At 49.1% G+C, this 22,363-nt stretch overlaps 2 protein-coding genes across 2 annotated transcripts; both read right to left on the bottom strand.

Moving 5' to 3' along the window:
• Window positions 1-4,003: 4,003 nt before the first annotated feature.
• mindy4b (MINDY family member 4B) lies at window positions 4,004-16,303 on the bottom strand. The gene is made up of 7 exons (XM_034139530.1): window positions 16,274-16,303; window positions 13,362-13,599; window positions 11,539-11,710; window positions 11,276-11,425; window positions 11,101-11,185; window positions 10,825-11,005; window positions 4,004-4,146 (listed from the first exon to the last, which is right to left on the bottom strand). Exons 1-7 carry the CDS (start codon window positions 16,301-16,303, stop codon window positions 4,004-4,006), a joined length of 999 nt encoding a protein of 332 aa, XP_033995421.1.
• A 119-nt stretch (window positions 16,304-16,422) lies between these two features.
• Window positions 16,423-22,298, bottom strand: clrn1 (clarin 1). The gene is given in 6 exon segments (XM_034139542.1): window positions 16,423-16,461; window positions 16,464-16,693; window positions 20,829-20,949; window positions 20,951-20,968; window positions 20,970-21,001; window positions 22,046-22,298. Coding segments are annotated over 6 exon segments (693 nt in total).
• Between the last annotated feature and the right edge of the window lie 65 nt (window positions 22,299-22,363).

The following is a 22,363-nucleotide window of genomic DNA, read 5'->3' as shown; positions in this document are numbered from 1 at the left end:
TTAATAACCAGGTGTTTTACACCAGGTGTTTTAACAACCAGGTGTTTAACAACCAGGTGTTTATCAATCAGGTGTTTAATAACCAGGTGTTTAATAACCAGGTGTTTAACAACCAGGTGTTTAACAACCAGGTGTTTAATAACCAGGTGTTTAATAATCAGATGTTTAATAACCAGGTGTTTAATAATCAGATGTTTAATAACCAGGTGTTTAATAATCAGGTGTTTATAACCAGTGTTTAACAACCAGTGTTTAACAACCAGGTGTTTAATAATCAGATGTTTAACACCAGGTGTTTATCAATCAGGTGTTTAATAACCAGGTGTTTAATAACCAGGTGTTTAATAACCAGGTGTTTAACAACCAGGTGTTTATCAATCAGGTGTTTAATAACTAGGTGTTTAACAACCAGGTGTTTAACAACCAGGTGTTTAACAACCAGGTGTTTAATAACCAGGTGTTTAACAACCAGGTGTTTAATAACCAGGTGTTTAATAACCAGGTGTTTAATAACCAGGTGTTTAATAATCAGATGTTTAATAACCAGGTGTTTAATAACCAGGTGTTTAATAACCAGGTGTTTAACAACCAGGTGTTTAACAACCAGGTGTTTATCAATCAGGTGTTTAATAACCAGGTGTTTAATAACCAGGTGTTTAACAACCAGGTGTTTAACAACCAGGTGTTTAACAACCAGGTGTTTAACAATCAGGTGTTTAACAACCAGATGTTTAATAACCAGGTGTTTAATAACCAGGTGTTTAACAACCAGGTGTTTAACAACCAGGTGTTTAACAACCAGGTGTTTAACAACCAGGTGTTTATCAATCAGGTGTTTAATAACCAGGTGTTTAATAATCAGATGTTTAATAACCAGGTGTTTAATAATCAGATGTTTAATAACCAGGTGTTTAATAACCAGGTGTTTAATAACCAGGTGTTTAACAACCAGGTGTTTAACAACCAGGTGTTTAATAATCAGATGTTTAACAACCAGGTGTTTATCAATCAGGTGTTTAATAACCAGGTGTTTAATAACCAGGTGTTTAATAACCAGGTGTTTAACAACCAGGTGTTTATCAATCAGGTGTTTAATAACTAGGTGTTTAACAACCAGGTGTTTAATAACCAGGTGTTTAACAACCAGGTGTTTAATAACCAGGTGTTTAATAACCAGGTGTTTAACAACCAGGTGTTTAATAATCAGGTGTTTAACAACCAGGTGTTTAATAATCAGGTGTTTAACAACCAGGTGTTTATCAATCAGGTGTTTAATAACCAGGTGTTTATCAATCAGATGTTTAACAACCAGGTGTTTAACAACCAGGTGTTTAACAACCAGGTGTTTAACAATCAGGTGTTTAACAACCAGATGTTTAATAACCAGGTGTTTAACAACCAGGTGTTTAATAACCAGGTGTTTAACAACCAGATGTTTAATAACCAGGTGTTTAACAACCAGGTGTTTAACAACCAGATGTTTAATAATCAGGTGTTTAACAACCAGGTGTTTATCAATCAGGTGTTTAATAACCAGGTGTTTAATAACCAGGTGTTTAACAACCAGGTGTTTATCAATCAGGTGTTTAATAACCAGGTGTTTAATAACCAGGTGTTTAACAACCAGGTGTTTAACAACCAGGTGTTTAACAACCAGGTGTTTATCAATCAGGTGTTTAATAACCAGGTGTTTAATAACCAGGTGTTTAACAACCAGGTGTTTAACAACCAGGTGTTTAATAATCAGATGTTTAATAATCAGGTGTTTAATAACCAGGTGTTTAATAATCAGGTGTTTAATAACCAGGTGTTTAATAACCAGGTGTTTAACAACCAGGTGTTTAATAATCAGATGTTTAATAATCAGGTGTTTAATAATCAGGTGTTTAACAACCAGGTGTTTAATAATCAGATGTTTAATAATCAGGTGTTTAATAATCAGGTGTTTAACAACCAGGTGTTTAACAACCAGGTGTTTAAAAACCAGGTGTTTATCAATCAGATGTTTAACAACCAGGTGTTTAACAACCAGGTGTTTAACAACCAGGTGTTTAACAACCAGGTGTTTATCAACCAGGTGTTTATCAATCAGATGTTTAATAACCAGGTGTTTAACAACCAGGTGTTTAACAACCAGGTGTTTAACAACCAGGTGTTTAACAACCAGGTGTTTAACAACCAGGTGTTTAATAACCAGGTGTTTAACAACCAGATGTTTAATAACCAGGTGTTCCCCCCCCCCCCCCCCCCCTACAGGTGACCCCCTGCGGTTCCACGCTCACTTCATCGCGGTCGTCCTCTCTCTGGACTCGTCTCTGTCTCCGCTCGACGTCCTGGCCATCGCTCGGCTGGGTTCCAACGTGAAGAAGACGGTTCTTCTGTGCTCCCCGGGGGGCGTCCAGTACCCGGGGGGGGCGGGGGGCGCGGGGGGCGTCCAGTACACCTCGCTGCAGTGGAGCGGCATGGTGTAGACCCCACCCCCCAAAAAAATACATTAATGTGCCTGAACCGACTCCATTGGACTCCTTTGTTTACCTCATAGTGACATCACTGTGGAACCCTCGCGCTCCTATTGGCTAGCGCTCCTACACATTGTACGTGAAAGTCTAAGGGGCAGTTGACCAATCAGAGCAGTGTAAATAAATGCAGATGTGATGAGTGACCCTGAGGAATAAATCTGACCTGATTTCATGTTTTGTTTTAAATCCACTTGTCTTTGTCCTGAAACTGAAACACACTGTTTGTATGTCCCCAGTGTCCCCAATGAGTCTCTTTGTATGTCCCCAGTGTCCCCAGTGAGTCTCTTTGTATGTCCCCAGTGTCCCCAGTGAGTCTCTTTGTATGTCCCCAGTGAGTCTCTTTGTATGTCCCCAGTGTCCCCAGTGAGTCTCTTTGTATGTCCCCAATGAGTCTCTTTGTATGTCCCCAGTGAGTCTCTTTGTATGTCCCCAGTGTCCCCAGTGAGTCTCTTTGTATGTCCCCAGTGTCCCCAGTGAGTCTCTTTGTATGTCCCCAGTGTCCCCAGTGAGTCTCTTTGTATGTCCCCAGTGTCCCCAGTGAGTCTCTTTGTATGTCCCCAGTGTCCCCAGTGAGTCTCTTTGTATGTCCCCAGTGTCCCCAATGAGTCTCTTTGTATGTCCCCAGTGTCCCCAGTGAGTCTCTTTGTATGTCCCCAGTGTCCCCAGTTAGTTTCCCATTCCCTTGAGGCTTTGTATGTCCCCAGTGTCCCCAGTGAGGTCTCTTTGTATGTCCCCAGTGTCCCCCTAGTGAGTCTCTTTGTATGTCCCCAGTGTCCCCAGTGAGTCTCTTTGTATGTCCCCAGTGTCCCCAGTGAGTCTCTTTGTATGTCCCCAGTGAGTCTCTTTGTATGTCCCCAGTGTCCCCAGTGAGTCTCTTTGTATGTCCCCAGTGTCCCCAGTGAGTCTCTTTGTATGTCCCCAGTGTCCCCAGTGAGTCTCTTTGTATGTCCCCAGTGTCCCCAGTGTCCCCTCTGTAGGCTGAGTCGTACTTCACACAGAAACGAACACTGAAGAGTTTAAACATGTATTTAATAATTTTCAACATTTTTATTTCTGTGTTTCAAAAACGTTCTGCATTTTTCGAAGCTTTTTACAACAAATGTTTTCAATATTTCTTCGGATTATTAAGTTTGGATTGCTTTGACTTTTGATATTTGCTGCATCTGGATCTGGATCTGGTTCTGGATCTGGATCTGGATCTGGATCTGGTTCTGGATCTGGATCTGGTTCTGGATCTGGATCTGGATCTGGTTCTGGTTCTGGTTCTGGATCTGGTTCTGGATCTGGATCTGGATCTGGTTCTGGATCTGGATCTGGTTCTGGATCTGGATCTGGTTCTGGATCTGGATCTGGTTCTGGATCTGGATCTGGATCTGGATCTGGATCTGGTTCTGGATCTGGATCTGGATCTGGATCTGGTTCTGGATCTGGATCTGGTTCTGGATCTGGATCTGGATCCTGAGCGAAACCCAGAGTTAATGCGCTCAGTAGAACAGCCCCGTGTCACTCCAGGCGATGGCGGCTCCGGCCCACCTGGTGCGGAGGGTCATCTCCAGGGAGGGGAACCTCTTCTCCTGGTCGCCCTCTGACGGGCGGCAGGGCGCCTCCCAGTGGTGAGAGTGAGTATCTGCACACAGACTCATGTTAGAGTGAGGTGTTACTGCAGGAGGACGGACAGGAAGCAGGAGGTCTGGAGGTCTGGAGGGAGGAACCCCTCTGATCTGATGCTCTGTCAGGGCCTCTTTAAAGGGCTCCTATAGAATGGCATTTTCTAATCATAAATCTATTTATATCTATATCGAAAATTATAAAAATAGGGTTAGGGTTAGGGTTAGGGGCATGTGGAGATGATCTGACTGAACAAAACGTGATCCGTCTCTTCAATGTGTCTCAACCTGATTTAGAGCTATTTTCCTAAATCCTATGGAGAAATTGCATTTTTTCGTTGAGGGAAGGAGCTGTTACTAAGGACATGACTCTGAAGTGTCCTGCTCCAGACCCCAAACAGATCCTTGTAGCCCCCCCCCCTCTCTTCCAGCTGTTACTAAGGACATGACTCTGAAGTGTCCTGCTCCAGACCCCAAACAGATCCTTGTAGCCCCCCCCCCCTCTCTTCCAGCTGTTACTAAGGACATGACTCTGAAGTGTCCTGCTCCAGACCCCAAACAGATCCTTGTAGCCCCCCCCCCTCTCTCTTCCAGCTGTTACTAAGGACATGACTCTGAAGTGTCCTGCTCCAGACCCCAAACAGACCCTTGTAGCCCCCCCCCCTCTCTTCCAGCTGTTACTAAGGACATGACTCTGAAGTGTCCTGCTCCAGACCCCAAACAGACCCTTGTAGCCCCCCCCCCCCTCTCTTCCAGCTGTTACTAAGGACATGTCTCTGAAGTGTCCTGCTCCAAACCCCAAACAGATCCTTGTAGCCCCCCCCCCCTCTCTTCCAGCTGTTACTAAGGACATGTCTCTGAAGTGTCCTGCTCCAAACCCCAAACAGATCCTTGTAGCCCCCCCCCCTCTCTTCCAGCTGTTACTAAGGACATGTCTCTGAAGTGTCCTGCTCCAAACCCCAAACAGATCCTTGTAGCCCCCCCCCCCCCCTCTCTTCCAGCTGTTACTAAGGACATGTCTCTGAAGTGTCCTGCTCCAAACCCCAACAGATCCTTGTAGCCCCCCCCCCCCCTCTCTTCCAGCTGTTACTAAGGACATGTCTCTGAAGTGTCCTGCTCCAAACCCCAAACAGATCCTTGTAGCCCCCCCCCTCTCTTCCAGCTGTTACTAAGGACATGTCTCTGAAGTGTCCTGCTCCAAACCCCAAACAGATCCTTGTAGCCCCCCCCCCCTCTCTTCCAGCTGTTACTAAGGACATGTCTCTGAAGTGTCCTGCTCCAAACCCCAAACAGATCCTTGTAGCCCCCCCCCCCTCTCTTCCAGCTGTTACTAAGGACATGTCTCTGAAGTGTCCTGCTCCAAACCCCAAACAGATCCTTGTAGCCCCCCCCCCCCCCTCTCTTCCAGCTGTTACTAAAGAGCTGACTCTGGGTCAGTAGCTTTAGAGCCCGGACACACCAGCCCGATTTTGGGAGTCAGAGGCCGTCGGGCATTCGCGGCGCCCTACTCAGGTTGGTGTGTCCCGCACCGTCGTCTCTTTACGGCACCTTTTCACACCTCCCACCTTCAACATGTTGAATCGGCCGCGGGAGGCCAGAGAAAGTCGGGACAAGCAATCACTCTGATTGGCTGTTCACACTACCACTGCCTGCTGGTAAGGACAGTTATTGCCACTCGTCGACTGAAGTATTTGCGGTGTGTTCGTAGGCGGGCGGCGTAGCCGACGCAGGCGACGTAGCTGACGTAAAAGTCGGGACGCCTTCGGTACGTGTTCTTTGGTGTAGCGGCCTTTAGAGAGAGAGTAGATCTCATCAGGAGAACTCTCCCAGCAGATTCTCAGCTAAATGCTGCCGTGATGAAACTCCATATCATGTTCCAAACCACATGAAGGATTCTCTCTGAAACAGTATGGAGCTCAAACTCTTTCTCTCTCTCAGGTTTACCACAAGGTGAGTTCCTTTGATTTCCTGCTTCTTCACACATGCTCTCTCCAGTACAGGTTAGCTCTGAGTGTTAGCATGCTAATGAAACACAGACCATATTACTTCCAGAACACGTCTCATTGTTTCTGACAGCAACGTTTCTGATTGGCCCGTGGGTTTAAAGCCCGCCCACATTTTAGTAATGTGGTCATGACGCAGCAAATCTGGATCAGCTCCGTTGTTCCCCGTTTTTAGAGATGTGGGTACGGAGGAGAAGAGAGAGGGGTTTATTTCCTGACACTTTGAGAGTCTCCTGACACACCGGGGACACACCGGGGACACACCGGGGACACACCGGGGACACATGGTGATGTAGAAAATACATCCTGACACACCGGGGACACATGGTGATGTAGAGAAGACATCACTTAGTGAGTCTCCTGACACACCGGGGACACATGGTGACGTAGAGAAGACATCACTTAGTGAGTCTCCTGACACACCGGGGACACATGGTGATGTAGAGAAGACATCACTATGAGAGTCTCCTGACACACCGGGGACACATGGTGATGTAGAGAAGACATCACTTAGTGAGTCTCCTGACACACCGGGGACACATGGTGATGTAGAGAAGACATCACTTAGTGAGTCTCCTGACACCGGGGACACATGGTGATGTAGAGAAGACATCACTTAGTGAGTCTCCTGACACCGGGGACACATGGTGACGTAGAGAAGACATCACTTAGTGAGTCTCCTGACACACCGGGGACACATGGTGATGTAGAGAAGACATCACTTAGTGAGTCTCCTGACACACCGGGGACACATGGTGATGTAGAGAAGACATCACTTAGAGAGTCTCCTGACACACCGGGGACACATGGTGATGTAGAGAAGACATCACTTAGAGAGTCTCCTGACACACCGGGGACACATAGTGATGTAGAGGAGACATCACTTAGTGAGTCTCCTGACACACCGGGGACACATGGTGATGTAGAAAATACATCCTGACACACCGGGAGGACACCGGGGACACATGGTGATGTAGAGAAGACATCACTTAGTGAGTCTCCTGACACACCGGGGACACACGGTGATGTAGAGGAGACATCACTTAGTGAGTCTCCTGACACACCGGGGACACATGGTGATGTAGAGAAGACATCACTTAGTGAGTCTCCTGACACACCGGGGACACATGGTGATGTAGAGAAGACATCACTTAGAGAGTCTCCTGACACACCGGGGACACATGGTGATGTAGAGAAGACATCACTTAGTGAGTCTCCTGACACACCGGGGACACATGGTGATGTAGAGAAGACATCACTTAGTGAGTCTCCTGACACACCGGGGACACATGGTGATGTAGAGAAGACATCACTTAGTGAGTCTCCTGACACACCGGGCACACATGGTGATGTAGAGAAGACATCACTTAGAGAGTCTCCTGACACACCGGGGACACATGGTGATGTAGAGAAGACATCACTTAGTGAGTCTCCTGACACACCGGGGACACATGGTGATGTAGAGGAGACATCACTTAGAGAGTCTCCTGACACACCGGGGACACATGGTGATGTAGAGAAGACATCACTTTGAGAGTCTCCTGACACACCGGGGACACATGGTGATGTAGAGGAGACATCACTTAGAGAGTCTCCTGACACACCGGGGACACATGGTGATGTAGAGAAGACATCACTATGAGAGTCTCCTGACACACCGGGGACACATGGTGATGTAGAGAAGACATCACTTAGTGAGTCTCCTGACACACCGGGGACACATGGTGATGTAGAGAAGACATCACTTAGAGAGTCTCCTGACCACACCGGGGACACATGGTGATGTAGAGAAGACATCACTTAGAGAGTCTCCTGACACACCGGGGACACATGGTGATGTAGAGAAGACATCACTTAGTGAGTCTCCTGACACACCGGGGACACATGGTGATGTAGAGAAGACATCACTTAGTGAGTCTCCTGACACACCGAGGACACATGGTGATGTAGAGAAGACATCACTTAGTGAGTCTCCTGACACACCGGGGACACACGGTGATGTAGAGGAGACATCACTTAGTGAGTCTCCTGACACACCGGGGACACATGGTGATGTAGAGAAGACATCACTTAGTGAGTCTCCTGACACACCGGGGACACATGGTGATGTAGAGAAGACATCACTTAGTGAGTCTCCTGACACACCGGGGACACATGGTGATGTAGAGAAGACATCACTTAGTGAGTCTCCTGACACACCGGGGACACATGGTGATGTAGAGAAGACATCACTTAGTGAGTCTCCTGACACACCGGGGACACATGGTGATGTAGAGAAGACATCACTTAGTGAGTCTCCTGACACACCGGGGACACATGGTGATGTAGAGAAGACATCACTTAGTGAGTCTCCTGACACACCGGGGACACATGGTGATGTAGAGAAGACATCACTTAGAGAGTCTCCTGACACACCGGGGACACACAGTGATGTAGAGGAGACATCACTTAGTGAGTCTCCTGACACACCGGGGACACATGGTGATGTAGAGAAGACATCACTATGTGAGTCTCCTGACACACCGGGGACACATGGTGATGTAGAGAAGACATCACTTAGTGAGTCTCCTGACACACCGGGGACACATGGTGATGTAGAGAAGACATCACTTTGTGAGTCTCCTGACACACCGGGGACACATGGTGATGTAGAGAAGACATCACTAGTGAGTCTCCTGACACACCGGGGACACATGGTGATGTAGAGAAGACATCACTATGTGAGTCTCCTGACACACCGGGGACACATGGTGATGTAGAGAAGACATCACTTAGAGAGTCTCCTGACACACCGGGGACACATGGTGATGTAGAGAAGACATCACTTTGAGAGTCTCCTGACACACCGGGGACACATGGTGATGTAGAGAAGAGATCACTTAGTGAGTCTCCTGACACACCGGGGACACATGGTGATGTAGAGGAGACATCACTTAGTGAGTCTCCTGACACACCGGGGACACATGGTGATGTAGAGGAGACATCACTTTGAGAGTCTCCTGACACACCGGGGACACATGGTGATGTAGAGGAGACATCACTTTGAGAGTCTCCTGACACACCGGGGACACATGGTGATGTAGAGGAGACATCACTTAGAGAGTCTCCTGACACACCGGGGACACATGGTGATGTAGAGGAGACATCACTTTGAGAGTCTCCTGACACACCGGGGACACATGGTGATGTAGAGAAGACATCACTTAGTGAGTCTCCTGACACACCGGGGACACATGGTGATGTAGAGAAGACATCACTTAGAGAGTCTCCTGACACACCGGGGACACATGGTGATGTAGAGAAGACATCACTTTGAGAGTCTCCTGACACACCGGGGACACATGGTGATGTAGAGAAGACATCACTTAGAGAGTCTCCTGACACACCGGGGACACATGGTGATGTAGAGAAGACATCACTATGAGAGTCTCCTGACACACCGGGGACACATGGTGATGTAGAGAAGACATCACTTAGTGAGTCTCCTGACACACCGGGGACACATGGTGATGTAGAGAAGACATCACTTAGAGAGTCTCCTGACACACCGGGGACACATGGTGATGTAGAGAAGACATCACTTAGAGAGTCTCCTGACACAACCGGGGACACATGGTGATGTAGAGAAGACATCACTTAGTGAGTCTCCTGACACACCGGGGACACATGGTGATGTAGAGAAGACATCACTTAGTGAGTCTCCTGACACACCGGGGACACATGGTGATGTAGAGAAGACATCACTTAGTGAGTCTCCTGACACACCGGGGACACATGGTGATGTAGAGAAGACATCACTTAGTGAGTCTCCTGACACACCGGGGACACACGGTGATGTAGAGGAGACATCACTTAGAGAGTCTCCTGACACACCGGGGACACATAGTGATGTAGAGGAGACATCACTTAGTGAGTCTCCTGACACACCGGGGACACATGGTGATGTAGAGAAGACATCACTTTGTGAGTCTCCTGACACACCGGGGACACATGGTGATGTAGAGAAGACATCACTATGTGAGTCTCCTGACACACCGGGGACACATGGTGATGTAGAGAAGACATCACTATGTGATGTCTCCTGACACACCGGGGACACATGGTGATGTAGAGAAGAGATCACTTAGTGAGTCTCCTGACACACCGGGGACACATGGTGATGTAGAGGAGACATCACTTAGTGAGTCTCCTGACACACCGGGGACACATGGTGATGTAGAGAAGACATCACTTAGTGAGTCTCCTGACACACCGGGGACACATGGTGATGTAGAGAAGACATCACTATGAGAGTCTCCTGACACACCGGGGACACATGGTGATGTAGAGAAGACATCACTTAGAGAGTCTCCTGACACACCGGGGACACATGGTGATGTAGAGAAGACATCACTTAGAGAGTCTCCTGACACACCGGGGACACATGGTGATGTAGAGAAGACATCACTATGAGAGTCTCCTGACACACCGGGGACACATGGTGATGTAGAGAAGACATCACTTAGAGAGTCTCCTGACACACCGGGGACACATGGTGATGTAGAGAAGACATCAGAGACAGCATTCTGCATGATAGGAGACCTCTAAGGGGCTGGTGTTCTGAATGGAGTTTGGTGGATCAGAATACAGACTTCTTTTGCCTTCATAACTACATCCTCCTTACCTTTCACAATAAACCCCCCCCCCCCCGCTCACCTACAGTCAGCCTGGCGGGGGTCTTCTGGGGGTCCTGCCCGTTGTAGTAGAACAGCGTGAACAGGTGCTCCATCTTCCAATCAGAGAGCAGAGAGCGGTGCAGACTGAAGACCACCGAGACGCTGCCGTTAATACAGCAGAGCCACACTGGGACCAGGGGGGTCTTCAGCATGCTGCCCACCTGAGGACAGAGGACAGGGTCTCAGCCCACCTGAGGACAGAGGACAGGGTCTCAGCCCACCTGAGGACAGAGGACAGGGTCTCAGCCCACCTGACGACAGAGGACAGGGTCTCAGCCCACCTGAGGACAGAGGACAGGGTCTCAGCCCACCTGAGGACAGAGGACAGGGTCTCAGCCCACCTGAGGACAGAGGACAGGGTCTCAGCCCACCTGAGGACAGAGGACAGGGTCTCAGCCCACCTGACGACAGAGGACAGGGTCTCAGCCCACCTGAGGACAGAGGACAGGGTCTCATCCCACCTGAGGACAGAGGACAGGGTCTCATCCCACCTGACGACAGAGGACAGGGTCTCAGCCCACCTGAGGACAGAGGACAGGGTCTCAGCCCACCTGAGGACAGAGGACAGGGTCTCAGCCCACCTGAGGACAGAGGACAGGGTCTCAGCCCACCTGAGGACAGAGGACAGGGTCTCAGCCCACCTGACGACAGAGGACAGGGTCTCAGCCCACCTGAGGACAGGGTCTCAGCCCACCTGAGGACAGAGGACAGGGTCTCAGCCCACCTGAGGACAGAGGACAGGGTCTCAGCCCACCTGACGACAGAGGACAGGGTCTCAGCCACCTGAGGACAGGGTCTCAGCCCACCTGAGGACAGAGGACAGGGTCTCAGCCCACCTGAGGACAGAGGACAGGGTCTCAGCCCACCTGAGGACAGAGGACAGGGTCTCAGTCCACCTGGGGACTCTCAAGGGCTGATCCCCCTTAACACTAACACTAAGGGCTGATTCCCCTTTAACTCTAAGGGCTGATTCCCCCTTAACACTAAGGGTTGATTCCACCTTAACACTAAGGGTTGATTCCACCTTAACACTAAGGGCTGATTCCCCCTTAACTCTAAGGGCTGATTCCCCCTTAACAATAAGGGCTGATTCCCCCTTAACACTAACACTAAGGGCTGATTCCACCTTAACACTAAGGGCTGATTCCACCTTAACTCTAAGGGCTGATTCCCCCTTAACAATAAGGGCTAATTCCTCCTTAACATTAACGGCCCGTCCACACAGCGGCGTGCGTTGAAGCTTGCTCCATCTTTTGGAATATGAGGAAATGACCTGCGGTGTCTCTCCCAGCATACACGCGGTTTGATTGGCTAGCGCTTGTACTGGTAGATTTGCATAAACGGGATTTGATTGGCTGACGCTTCCACCGAAGCTTCAGAAGCTTCAAAAGTTGAACATTTCTCAACTTTTGCAGTGAGCCACGCCAGCAAAGCTCCGCTTCGCTTCCCACAATGCAGTTCGGCGAAAAGTGACGTCACCCCATTCAAGTGAATGGTGAAGCTTTCAACGCACGCCACTGTGTGGACGGGGCCGTAAGGGCTGATTCCATCTTAACTCTAAGGGCTGATCCCCTTAACACTAACACTAAGGGCTGATTCCCCTTTAACTCTAAGGGCTGATTCCATCTTAACTCTAAGGGCTGATTCCACCTTAACTCTAAGGGCTGATTCCATCTTAACTCTAAGGGCTGATCCCCCTTAACACTAACACTAAGGGCTGATTCCCCTTTAACTCTAAGGGCTGATTCCATCTTAACTCTAAGGGCTGATTCCATCTTAACTCTAAGGGCTGATTCCATCTTAAATCTAAGGGCTCATTCCCCCTTAACACTAACACTAAGGGCTGATTCCACCTTAACACTAAGGGCTGATTCCCCTTTAACTCTAAGGGCTGATCCCCCTTAACACTAACACTAAGGGCTGATTCCCTTTTAACTCTAAGGGCTGATTCCACCTTAACACTAAGGGCTGATTCCCCTTTAACTCTAAGGGCTGATTCCACCTTAACACTAAGGGCTGATTCCCCTTTAACTCTAAGGGCTGATTCCACCTTAACTCTAAGGGCTGATCCCCCTTAACACTAACACTAAGGGCTGATTCCCCTTTAACTCTAAGGGCTGATTCCACCTTAACACTAAGGGCTGATTCCCCTTTAACTCTAAGGGCTGATTCCACCTTAACACTAAGGGCTGATTCCCCTTTAACTCTAAGGGCTGATTCCACCTTAACTCTAAGGGCTGATCCCCCTTAACACTAACACTAAGGGCTGATTCCCCTTTAACTCTAAGGGCTGATTCCACCTTAACACTAAGGGCTGATTCCACCTTAACACTAAGGGCTGATTCCCCCTTACTTCCGGGTATTTCTCCACTGGTTGGGCCATGTTAACAATACCGTGTAACTGTCACGTTTGAAGGGACGAAACCGTGACATATTCACGTCTCCCAGCGTGGTAGATCGTCACATGTTCACGTCTTGCCGTGATACCGGGTTGTATTTATTATACTGGAGTAGAACTGCCAGGTACCCCTCCCCATGTACCCCTCCCCATGTACCCCTCCCCCCCAGGTACCCTCTCTGTGAAGTTGTCCAGCTTGTAGTCCAGGTGAGGAGTGATGCAGTAGTCCTCGGTCACCAAGGTAACAGTGGCGCTGACTTCCTGCCTGGCGACCCAGAGGCTGTCGCTCAGCGCCGCGGCTAATGCTAGCTCCTGATCCTTCTGACAGACAGGCTGCAGACAGACAGGCAGAACCGTCTCACATCACAAACACACAGACAGGCAGAACCGTCTCACACCACAAACACACAGACAGGCAGAACCGTCTCACATCACAAACACACAGACAGGCAGAACCGTCTCACATCACAAACACACAGACAGGCTGCACACAGTGTGGAGTCTATTTGTATATAACATTAGAAAGACTGATTCTTATTGATAAGCTTATTGTTCTCATTTATGTGGCTGTGACTTAGGAATAAATAGACCCAATCACCCCCCCCCAGTTTTGATGGGGAGGACAGGAACAAAAGGAAAAGTTACATGAGAAAGTGTTTAGCTTGCAATATTGAAAGTATCAAGGTGGAGTGCAGAGACTGAGAGAACACGAAGAGGTCGTCAGCACATCGCACCGGCCTTGACTCTGTATGGGAGCTCCCCCGCAAAGCTAGGAAGCAACATTATGGTTTCCCGCTATATCTGAAGGAACGCAATGAGTATGATGGTGCCCGAGTAGGGAGGGACTTCCACAGGCCGGCCGAATGCTGATTGGAGGATCGTGTTGCCAAGAGACCCTATCTGAGTCTGTGCACCAACCAAAGAGAACCAAGTCTAAACCGCGGTATCTCTTCAGCTAGTCTTGACCAATCATAAATGTACGGGCAACGCCCTGTGTAATAAAATGTATTGTGATTCCCAAAGACGTGATGAGTCCTTGGGAAGTCATATATATCTTTTGCTCTCTTTACAATAAATAGTTAAACTTAGAAGTTGTCTGTCTTTTCTGGAATTCTGAACCCAACAACAGACAGGCAGAACCGTCACACACACACACACACACACACACACAGACACACACACACACACACACACACACACACACAGACAGGCTGCAGACAGACAGGCAGAACCGTCTCACACCACAAACACACACACAGACACACACACACACACACACACACACACACACACACACACAGACACAGACACACACACACACACAGACACAGACAGACACACAGACACACACAGACACACACAGACACACACACAGACACACACACACACAGACACACACACACACAAATTAAAATACATAAACAATGGTGTGTGTGTGTGTGTGTGTGTGTGTGTGTGTGTGTGTGTGTGTGTGTGTGTGTGTGTACATCACTACATAATGACGGGGGGGTTACTGTCAGTCAAAGTAAATTTGAATTTATTTTCTTGTCACAATTTTAAAGCTCTTATTTAGAAATCTATATATGTATATTATTTGAGATGTTCCTACGCTCTGCTCTCACCGTCAGAATAAACACTCAGATGATCAGTTATTTCAGTTTATTATTCACCACCAGAGTAACAGAACATTTTAATATAAAAACATTACGTTTACTAAACAGTGAAAAGTATGCTAAATAAAATATATTACATCTGTATTAAATACAAAACTCATTGTTATTCAAGTTAATAAAAGTTTATAAATTGCAGATAAATCAGATTTTATGTTTTTAAAAGAGTTTAAAATAACATTTTCTACCAGATTAGATTTCACTACCTCTGTCTGTTAGCATTAGCATTAGCATCACAATCTGACACAACATGGGTTTCTGTAAAAATGGCCGTTGTCTTCCTGTCATCAGTCTTTTGTCCCTAATAGGCTCCTCCCCCCTCAGTACATGAGGTCGCCCCCCCCCATCAGTACATGAGGTCGCCCCCCCCCATCAGTACATGAGGTCGCCCCCCCATCAGTACATGAGGTCGCCCCCCCATCAGTACATGAGGTCGCCCCCCCCCATCAGTACATGAGGTCGCCCCCCCCCATCAGTACATGAGGTCGCCCCCCCCCATCAGTACATGAGGTCGCCCCCCCCCCATCAGTACATGAGGTCGCCCCCCCCCATCAGTACATGAGGTCGCCCCCCCCCATCAGTACATGAGGTCGCCCCCCCCATCAGTACATGAGGTCGCCCCCCCCATCAGTACATGAGGTCGCCCCCCCCCATCAGTACATGAGGTCGCCCCGCCCCCCCCCCCATCAGTACATGAGGTCACCCCCCCCATCAGTACATGAGGTCACCCCCCCATCAGACATGATGGTCGCCCCCCCCCCCCCCATCAGTACATGAGGTCGCCCCCCCCCCCCCCCCATCAGTACATGAGGTCGCCCCGCCCCCCCCCCCATCAGTACATGAGGTCGGCCGCCCCCCATCAGTACATGGTGTCGGCCCCCCCATCAGTACATGAGGTCGCCCCCCCATCAGTACATGAGGTCGCCCCCCCATCAGTACATGAGGTCGCCCCCCCCCCATCAGTACATGAGGTCGCCCCCCCCCCCATCAGTAACATGAGGTCGCCCCGCCCCCCCCCCCATCAGTACATGAGGTCGCCCCCCCCCCATCAGTACATGAGGTGCCCCCCCCCCCCCATCAGTACATGAGGTCGCCCCCCCCCATCAGTACATGAGGTCGCCCCCCCCCCCCATCAGTACATGAGGTCGCCCCGCCCCCCCCCCCCCCCCATCAGTACATGAGGTCACCCCCCCCATCAGTACATGAGGTCACCCCCCCCATCAGTACATGAGGTCGCCCCCCGCCCCCCCCCATCAGTACATGAGGTCGCCCCGCCCCCCCCCCCCCATCAGTACATGAGGTCGCCCCCCCCCCCCCCCCATCAGTACATGAGGTCGCCCCGCCCCCCCCCCCATCAGTACATGAGGTCGGCCGCCCCCCATCAGGTACATGGTTGTCGGCCCCCCCCCCCCATCAGTACATGAGGTCGGCCGCCCCCCCCCCCCCCCCCACCCATCAGTACAATGAGGTCAGCCGCCCCCCATCAGTACATGGTGTCGGCCCCCCCCCATCAGTACATGAGGTCGGCCGCCCCCCCCCCCGCTCAGCTCGCTCTCTTTGCCCCTGAAGGGGGAACTGCACCCCCGTCAGGCGGATCAACAGGAAGTTGACGGCGTGCAGCAGGAAGGACGAGGAAGAAGAGGCCAGAAGCAGCGTCCGAATCTCTCGCTTGTGCGTCCGGTACACGAAGCTCGCCTCGTTAAAGTTAACGATCCGGTCCGACAGGTGGTTCAAGCTCACCTCCGAGGCAAAGAGGATCATCACCAGACAGCTGCTCACACCTGCACACAGGAAGTCACCTTTACCACTCTAACATCACACACCTGCACACAGGAAGCACCTTTCCCACTCTAACATCACACACCTGCTCACAGGAAGTCACCTTTACCACTCTAACATCACACACCTGCTCACAGGAAGTCACCTTCACCACTCTGACATCACACACCTGCTCACAGGAAGTCACCTTTACCACTCTGACATCACACACCTGCTCACAGGAAGTCACCTTTACCACTCTAACATCACACACCTGCTCACAGGAAGTCACCTCACCCACTCTGACATCACACACCTGCTCACAGGAAGTCACCTTTACCACTCTGACATCACACACCTGCTCACAGGAAGTCACCTTTACCACTCTAACATCACACACCTGCTCACAGGAAGTCACCTTCACCACTCTAACATCACACACCTGCTCACAGGAAGTCACCTTTACCACTCTAACATCTCACAGGAAGTCACCTTTTACCACTCTAACATCACACACCTGCTCACAGGAAGTCACCTTTACCACTCTGACATCTCACAGGAAGTCCACCTTTACCACTCTAACATCACACACCTGCTCACAGGAAGTCACCTTTACCCACTCTAACATCACACACCTGCTCACAGGAAGTCACCGGTTTACCACTCTAACACTCACACCTGGCACAGGAGTCACCTTTACTACTCTAACTCTCACACCTGCTCACCAGGAAGTCACCTTTACTACTCTAACATCCACACACTGCTCACAGGAAGTCACCTTTACCACTCTAAACATCTCACATCCTGCTCACAGGAAGTCACCTTTACTACTCTAAACATCACACACCTGCTCACAGGAAGTCACCTTTACTACTCTAACATCACCACACCTGCACACAGGAAGTCACCTTTACTACTCTAACATCACACACCTGCTCACAGGAAGTCCCTTTACCACTCTAACATCACACCACCTGCTCACAGGAAGTCACCTTACACTCTGACATCTCACACCTGCTCACAGGAAGTCACCTTTACCACTCTAACATCACACACCTGCTCACAGGAAGTCACCTTTACCACTCTAACATCACACACCTGACTCACAGGACGTCACCTAACACTCTAACTCTCACAGGAAGTCACCTACCACTCTACATCTCACAGGAAGTCACCTTTACCACTCTAACATCTCACAGGAAAGTCACCTTTACCACTCTCACATCTCACAGGAAGTCACCTTTACCACTCTAACATCTCACAGGAAGTCACCTTTACTACCTCTAACATCTCACACTGCTCACAGGAAGTCACCTTTACCACTCTAACATCTCACAGAAGTCACCTTTACCACTCTAACATCTCACAGGAAGTCACCTTTACCACTCTAAATCTCACACCTGCTCAACAGGAAGTCACCTTACCACTCTGACATCACACACCTGCTCACAGGAAGTCACCTTTACCACTCTAAACATCACACCACCTGCACACAGGAAGTCACCTTTACCACTCTAACATCACACACCTGCTCACAGGAAGTCACCTTTACACTCTAACATCTCACACCTGCTCACAGGAAGTCACCTGTTACCACTCTAACATCTCACACCTGCTCACAGGAAGTCACCTTTACCACTCTAACATCTCACACCTGCTCACAGGAAGTCACCTTTACCACTCTAACATCTCACACCTGCTCACAGGAAGTCACCTTACCACTCTAACATCTCACACCTGCACACAGGAAGTCACCTTCACCACTCTAACATCTCACACCTGCTCACAGGAAGTCACCTTTAACCACTCTAAACATCTCACACCTGCACACAGGAAGTCACCTTCACCACTCTAACATCTCACAGGAAGTCACCTTTACCACTCTGACATCACACACCTGCTCACAGGAAGTCACCTTTACCACTCTAACATCACACACCTGCTCACAGGAAGTCACCTTCACCACTCTAACATCTCACAGGAAGTCACCTTTACCACTCTAACATCACACACCTGCTCACAGGAAGTCACCTTCACCACTCTAACATCTCACACCTGCTCACAGGAAGTCACCTTCACCACTCTAACATCTCACAGGAAGTCACCTTTACCACTCTAACATCACACACCTGCACACAGACCGTACACTTCAAATACATTACTGCAGGATCTCGGGTATTTGAAATGTACGGTTACCGTATCTCGACGATACATCGACTCAGGGAGCTGATACTCGGACTGTTTCATGGAGACTCCCTGATGATTCATTTGGTGTGAAAATGGAGACAATTGGACAATTTCAAATTTCTATCGGTCTTGCTATGATTAATCCATCGTCACCTGCAGCCCCGGGCATCGTGGAGATATCACCTTGAACTTGGTACTATGATCCCTCACATTAAGTTCTCAGTTCCCTGGTACTATGTTCCCTCACATTAAGTTCTCAGTTCCCTGGTACTATGATCCCTCACATTAAGTTCTCAGTTCCCTGGTACTATGATCCCTCACATTAAGTTCTCAGTTCCCTGGTACTATGTTCCCTCACATTAAGTTCTCAGTTCCCTGGTACTATGTTCCCTCACATTAAGTTCTCAGTTCCCTGGTACTATGTTCCCTCACATTAAGTTCTCAGTTCCCTGGCACTATGTTCCCTCACATTAAGTAGAATAGAATAGGGAGGGATGAAACCCTCTTTAATGGTCACACATGCAGAGCACACAGCACACACAGTGAAATTTGGCCTCTGCTTTTAACCCATCCTAGTACAAGGAGTCTAGTACTAGGAGCAGTGGGCAGCTATTGTACAGCGCCCGGGGAGCAATGGGAGTGGGGGGGAAGGGGGGTGTCCGGTGCCTTGCTCAAGGGCCACCACGGCAGGGCAGGAGGTGGAACTGGGACCTCTCCAAGTAGAAGTCCACACTCCATATTTAGGTCTGGTCGGGGACTTGAACCAGCGACCCTACGGCTCCCAGTCCAAGCCCCTACTGACTGAGCCACTGCCGGACAAGTTCTCAGTTCTCAGTTCCCTGGTAATATGATCCCTCACATTAAGTTCTCAGTTCCCTGGTACTATTGATCCCTCACATTAAGTTCTCAGTTCCCTGGTACTATGATCCCTCACATTAAGTTCTCAGTTCCCTGGTACTATGATCCCCTCACATTAAGTTCTCAGTTCCCTGGTACTATGATCCCCTCACATTAAGTTCTCAGTTCCATGTTGGTTACTATGTTCCCTCACATTAAGTTCTCAGTTCCCTGGTACTATGATCCCATCACATTAAGTTCTCAGTTCCCTGGCACTATGTTCCCTCACATTAAGTTCTCAGTTCCCTGGTACTATGTTCCCTCACATTAAGTTCTCAGTTACCCTGGTACTATGTTCCCCTCACATTAAGTTCTCAGTTCCCCTGGTACTATGTTCCCTCACATTAAGTTTCAGTTCCCTGGCACTATGTTCCCTCACATTAAGTTCTCAGTTCCCTGGCACTATGTTCCCTCACATTAAGTTCTCAGTTCCCTCGGTACTATGTTCCCTCACATTAAGTTCTCAGTTCCTGGTACTATGTTCCCTCACATTAAGTTCTCAGTTACCTGGCACTATGTTCCCTCACATTTAAGTTCTCAGTTCCCTGGGCCTACTATGTTCCCTCACATTAAGTCTCTCAGTTCCCTCGGACTATGTCCCTCACATTAAGTTCTCAGTTCCCTCGGTACTATGTTCCCTCACATTAAGTTCTCAGTTCCCTGCACTATGTCCCTCACATTAAGTTCTCAGTTCCCTGGTTACTATGTTCCCCTCACTTAAGTTCTCAGTTCCCTGGCACTATGTTCCCTCAACTTAAGTTCTCAGTTCCTTGGCACTATGTTCCCTCACATTAAGTTCTCAGTTCCTTGGCACTATGTTCCCTCACATTAAGTTCTCAGTTCCCTGGTACTATTTCCCTCACATTAAGCTTTGACATCCCCTCAGACAGCAGCTTATTGTCTGGGGAGTCTCAGTTCCTTCTCCCCCCCCGGACTGTGTTTCTCTAAAGCGGCCATTATCAACTTCCTGCGCCCTCACAGGGAGCAGCCGATCACTACCTGCAGATATCTGTGAACAGGGAAGGTCTCAGCAGGTGATATCAGGTGATTTTAAAATGTCTCACAGCTGATGGCGGGTCCACAGGTAAAGTCCCAGAGGGCCTTGCAGCGTCTCGTAGGGCCGTCCGAAGGCGTTGAAGAAGAAGAAGCCGGAGGCCACGGAGGAGAAGAGGACCACCACACCACAGAAGAAGAGGGACGCTGACGTGGAGGGCCCACTGGGATGGCGCTCAGCAGCTCTGGGAAGACTGGGAGGACAGACACTGTGAGGAGAGAGACGAGTCATGACATCCACACAGAACCCAGTTCAACTCACACAGAAACTTAACGTGAGGGAACCAATGTGTCTTTAGGGAACTCAAAACTTAACACCAGGGAACTTAAACCTTACACGAGGACACTTGAAACTTAACGCTAGGGAACTCGATAGTAACCGAGGGAACGTCAGACTTAATACTAAAGAATGAAAAACCCAAACATTATCTTCCATAGAACACAACAATGGAACAAATATAAAACCTCAGACCAACCACGAGAAACTCAAAACTGAGAGCGAGGGAACTTTGAATTCATGAAATAAAATACCCCAAACATCTCAATGCCAAAGCATGAGGAGTACTGCAGTACTGTGTGTACTGTGTGTACTGTGTGTACTTTGTGTACCACGGCATTCCAGATCAGAGGAAATATTTCTGTGTGTGTGTGTGTGTGTGTGTGTGTGTGTGGGTGTTGTGTGTGTGTGTGGTGTGTGTGTGTGTGTGTGTGTGTGTGTGTGCAGTGGAGCGGTAACAGCAGTTGTTTCCGCCGGCTGCTCTCAGTAATGAGACTCGGCGTCACAGAGAAACATTCATACTGTCCCTGAAAACAAACGGCTATATGTATATATAATATAAAGTACTTCCCTGGTATTATATATAATGTAGAGTACTTCATCCTGATTATAATAATGTAGAGTACTTCATCGTGTATTATATATAATGTAGAGTACTTCATCCTGTTTATATATAATAAGCAACTTTGTGTCATGATATGAAGCTGAGTGTGAGGAGGCAGCAGGAGGATCTGAATGATTGAAGAGTCAGAAACACTTTGAATGAATGAGAGACAGGTGAGCCGCAACACAGGAAGTCACACAATGAGACCCTCGCTTCCCAGGGGGAGATGCTCACATCCTACTGCATATAATATAAAGTATAAGATACATATATCAATATATTATTACTCACAGTTAGAGGCGCGGCCCCCCAGCCTCCTCTACATGTATATATAAGTATATATATATTAGTACTCACAGTAGAAGGAGGAGGCGCGGCCCCCCAGCCCACACTGCCTCACCCTCCTCCCCCCCAGCAGGCCATAGCTCAGCTCCCCCCTGAACTTCTCCAGCTCGGGCCCCGAGGCGTTCACCAGCTCGGCCCCCGTGAGGCACAGCACCGACCCCACCACCCAGAGGGGGAGACCTGAGACCACCGCTGAGAGGAGGCCTGACGAGAGGGCCAGGACCCCCGAGAGAGAGAACAGGAGCGTCTGCTGCAGGGAGGGCATCCTGAGAGAGAGAGAGAGAGAGAGAGAGAGAGAGAGAGAGAGAGAGAGAGAGAGAGAGAGAGAGA

Source organism: Trematomus bernacchii, unplaced genomic scaffold (assembly GCF_902827165.1).
Source record: "Trematomus bernacchii unplaced genomic scaffold, fTreBer1.1, whole genome shotgun sequence".
Lineage (NCBI taxonomy): Eukaryota > Metazoa > Chordata > Actinopteri > Perciformes > Nototheniidae > Trematomus > Trematomus bernacchii.
This window is presented reverse-complemented; position numbering and strand designations above follow the sequence as displayed.

What these genes read in the sequence shown, in the direction of transcription:
- mindy4b (XM_034139530.1), bottom strand. Translation starts at nt 16,303, where the DNA reads ATGTACCTGATGGGGGGCGGCCGACCTCAT. An exon ending in TGGGGGGCGGCCGACCTCAT is followed by an intron (nt 13,600 to 16,273) that starts GTACTGATGGGG and finishes TTGTGATGTGAG; the next exon opens with ACGGTTCTGCCTGTCTGTCT. An exon ending in ATGGGGAGGGGTACCTGGCA is followed by an intron (nt 11,711 to 13,361) that starts GTTCTACTCCAG and finishes CTCTGTCCTCAG; the next exon opens with GTGGGCTGAGACCCTGTCCT.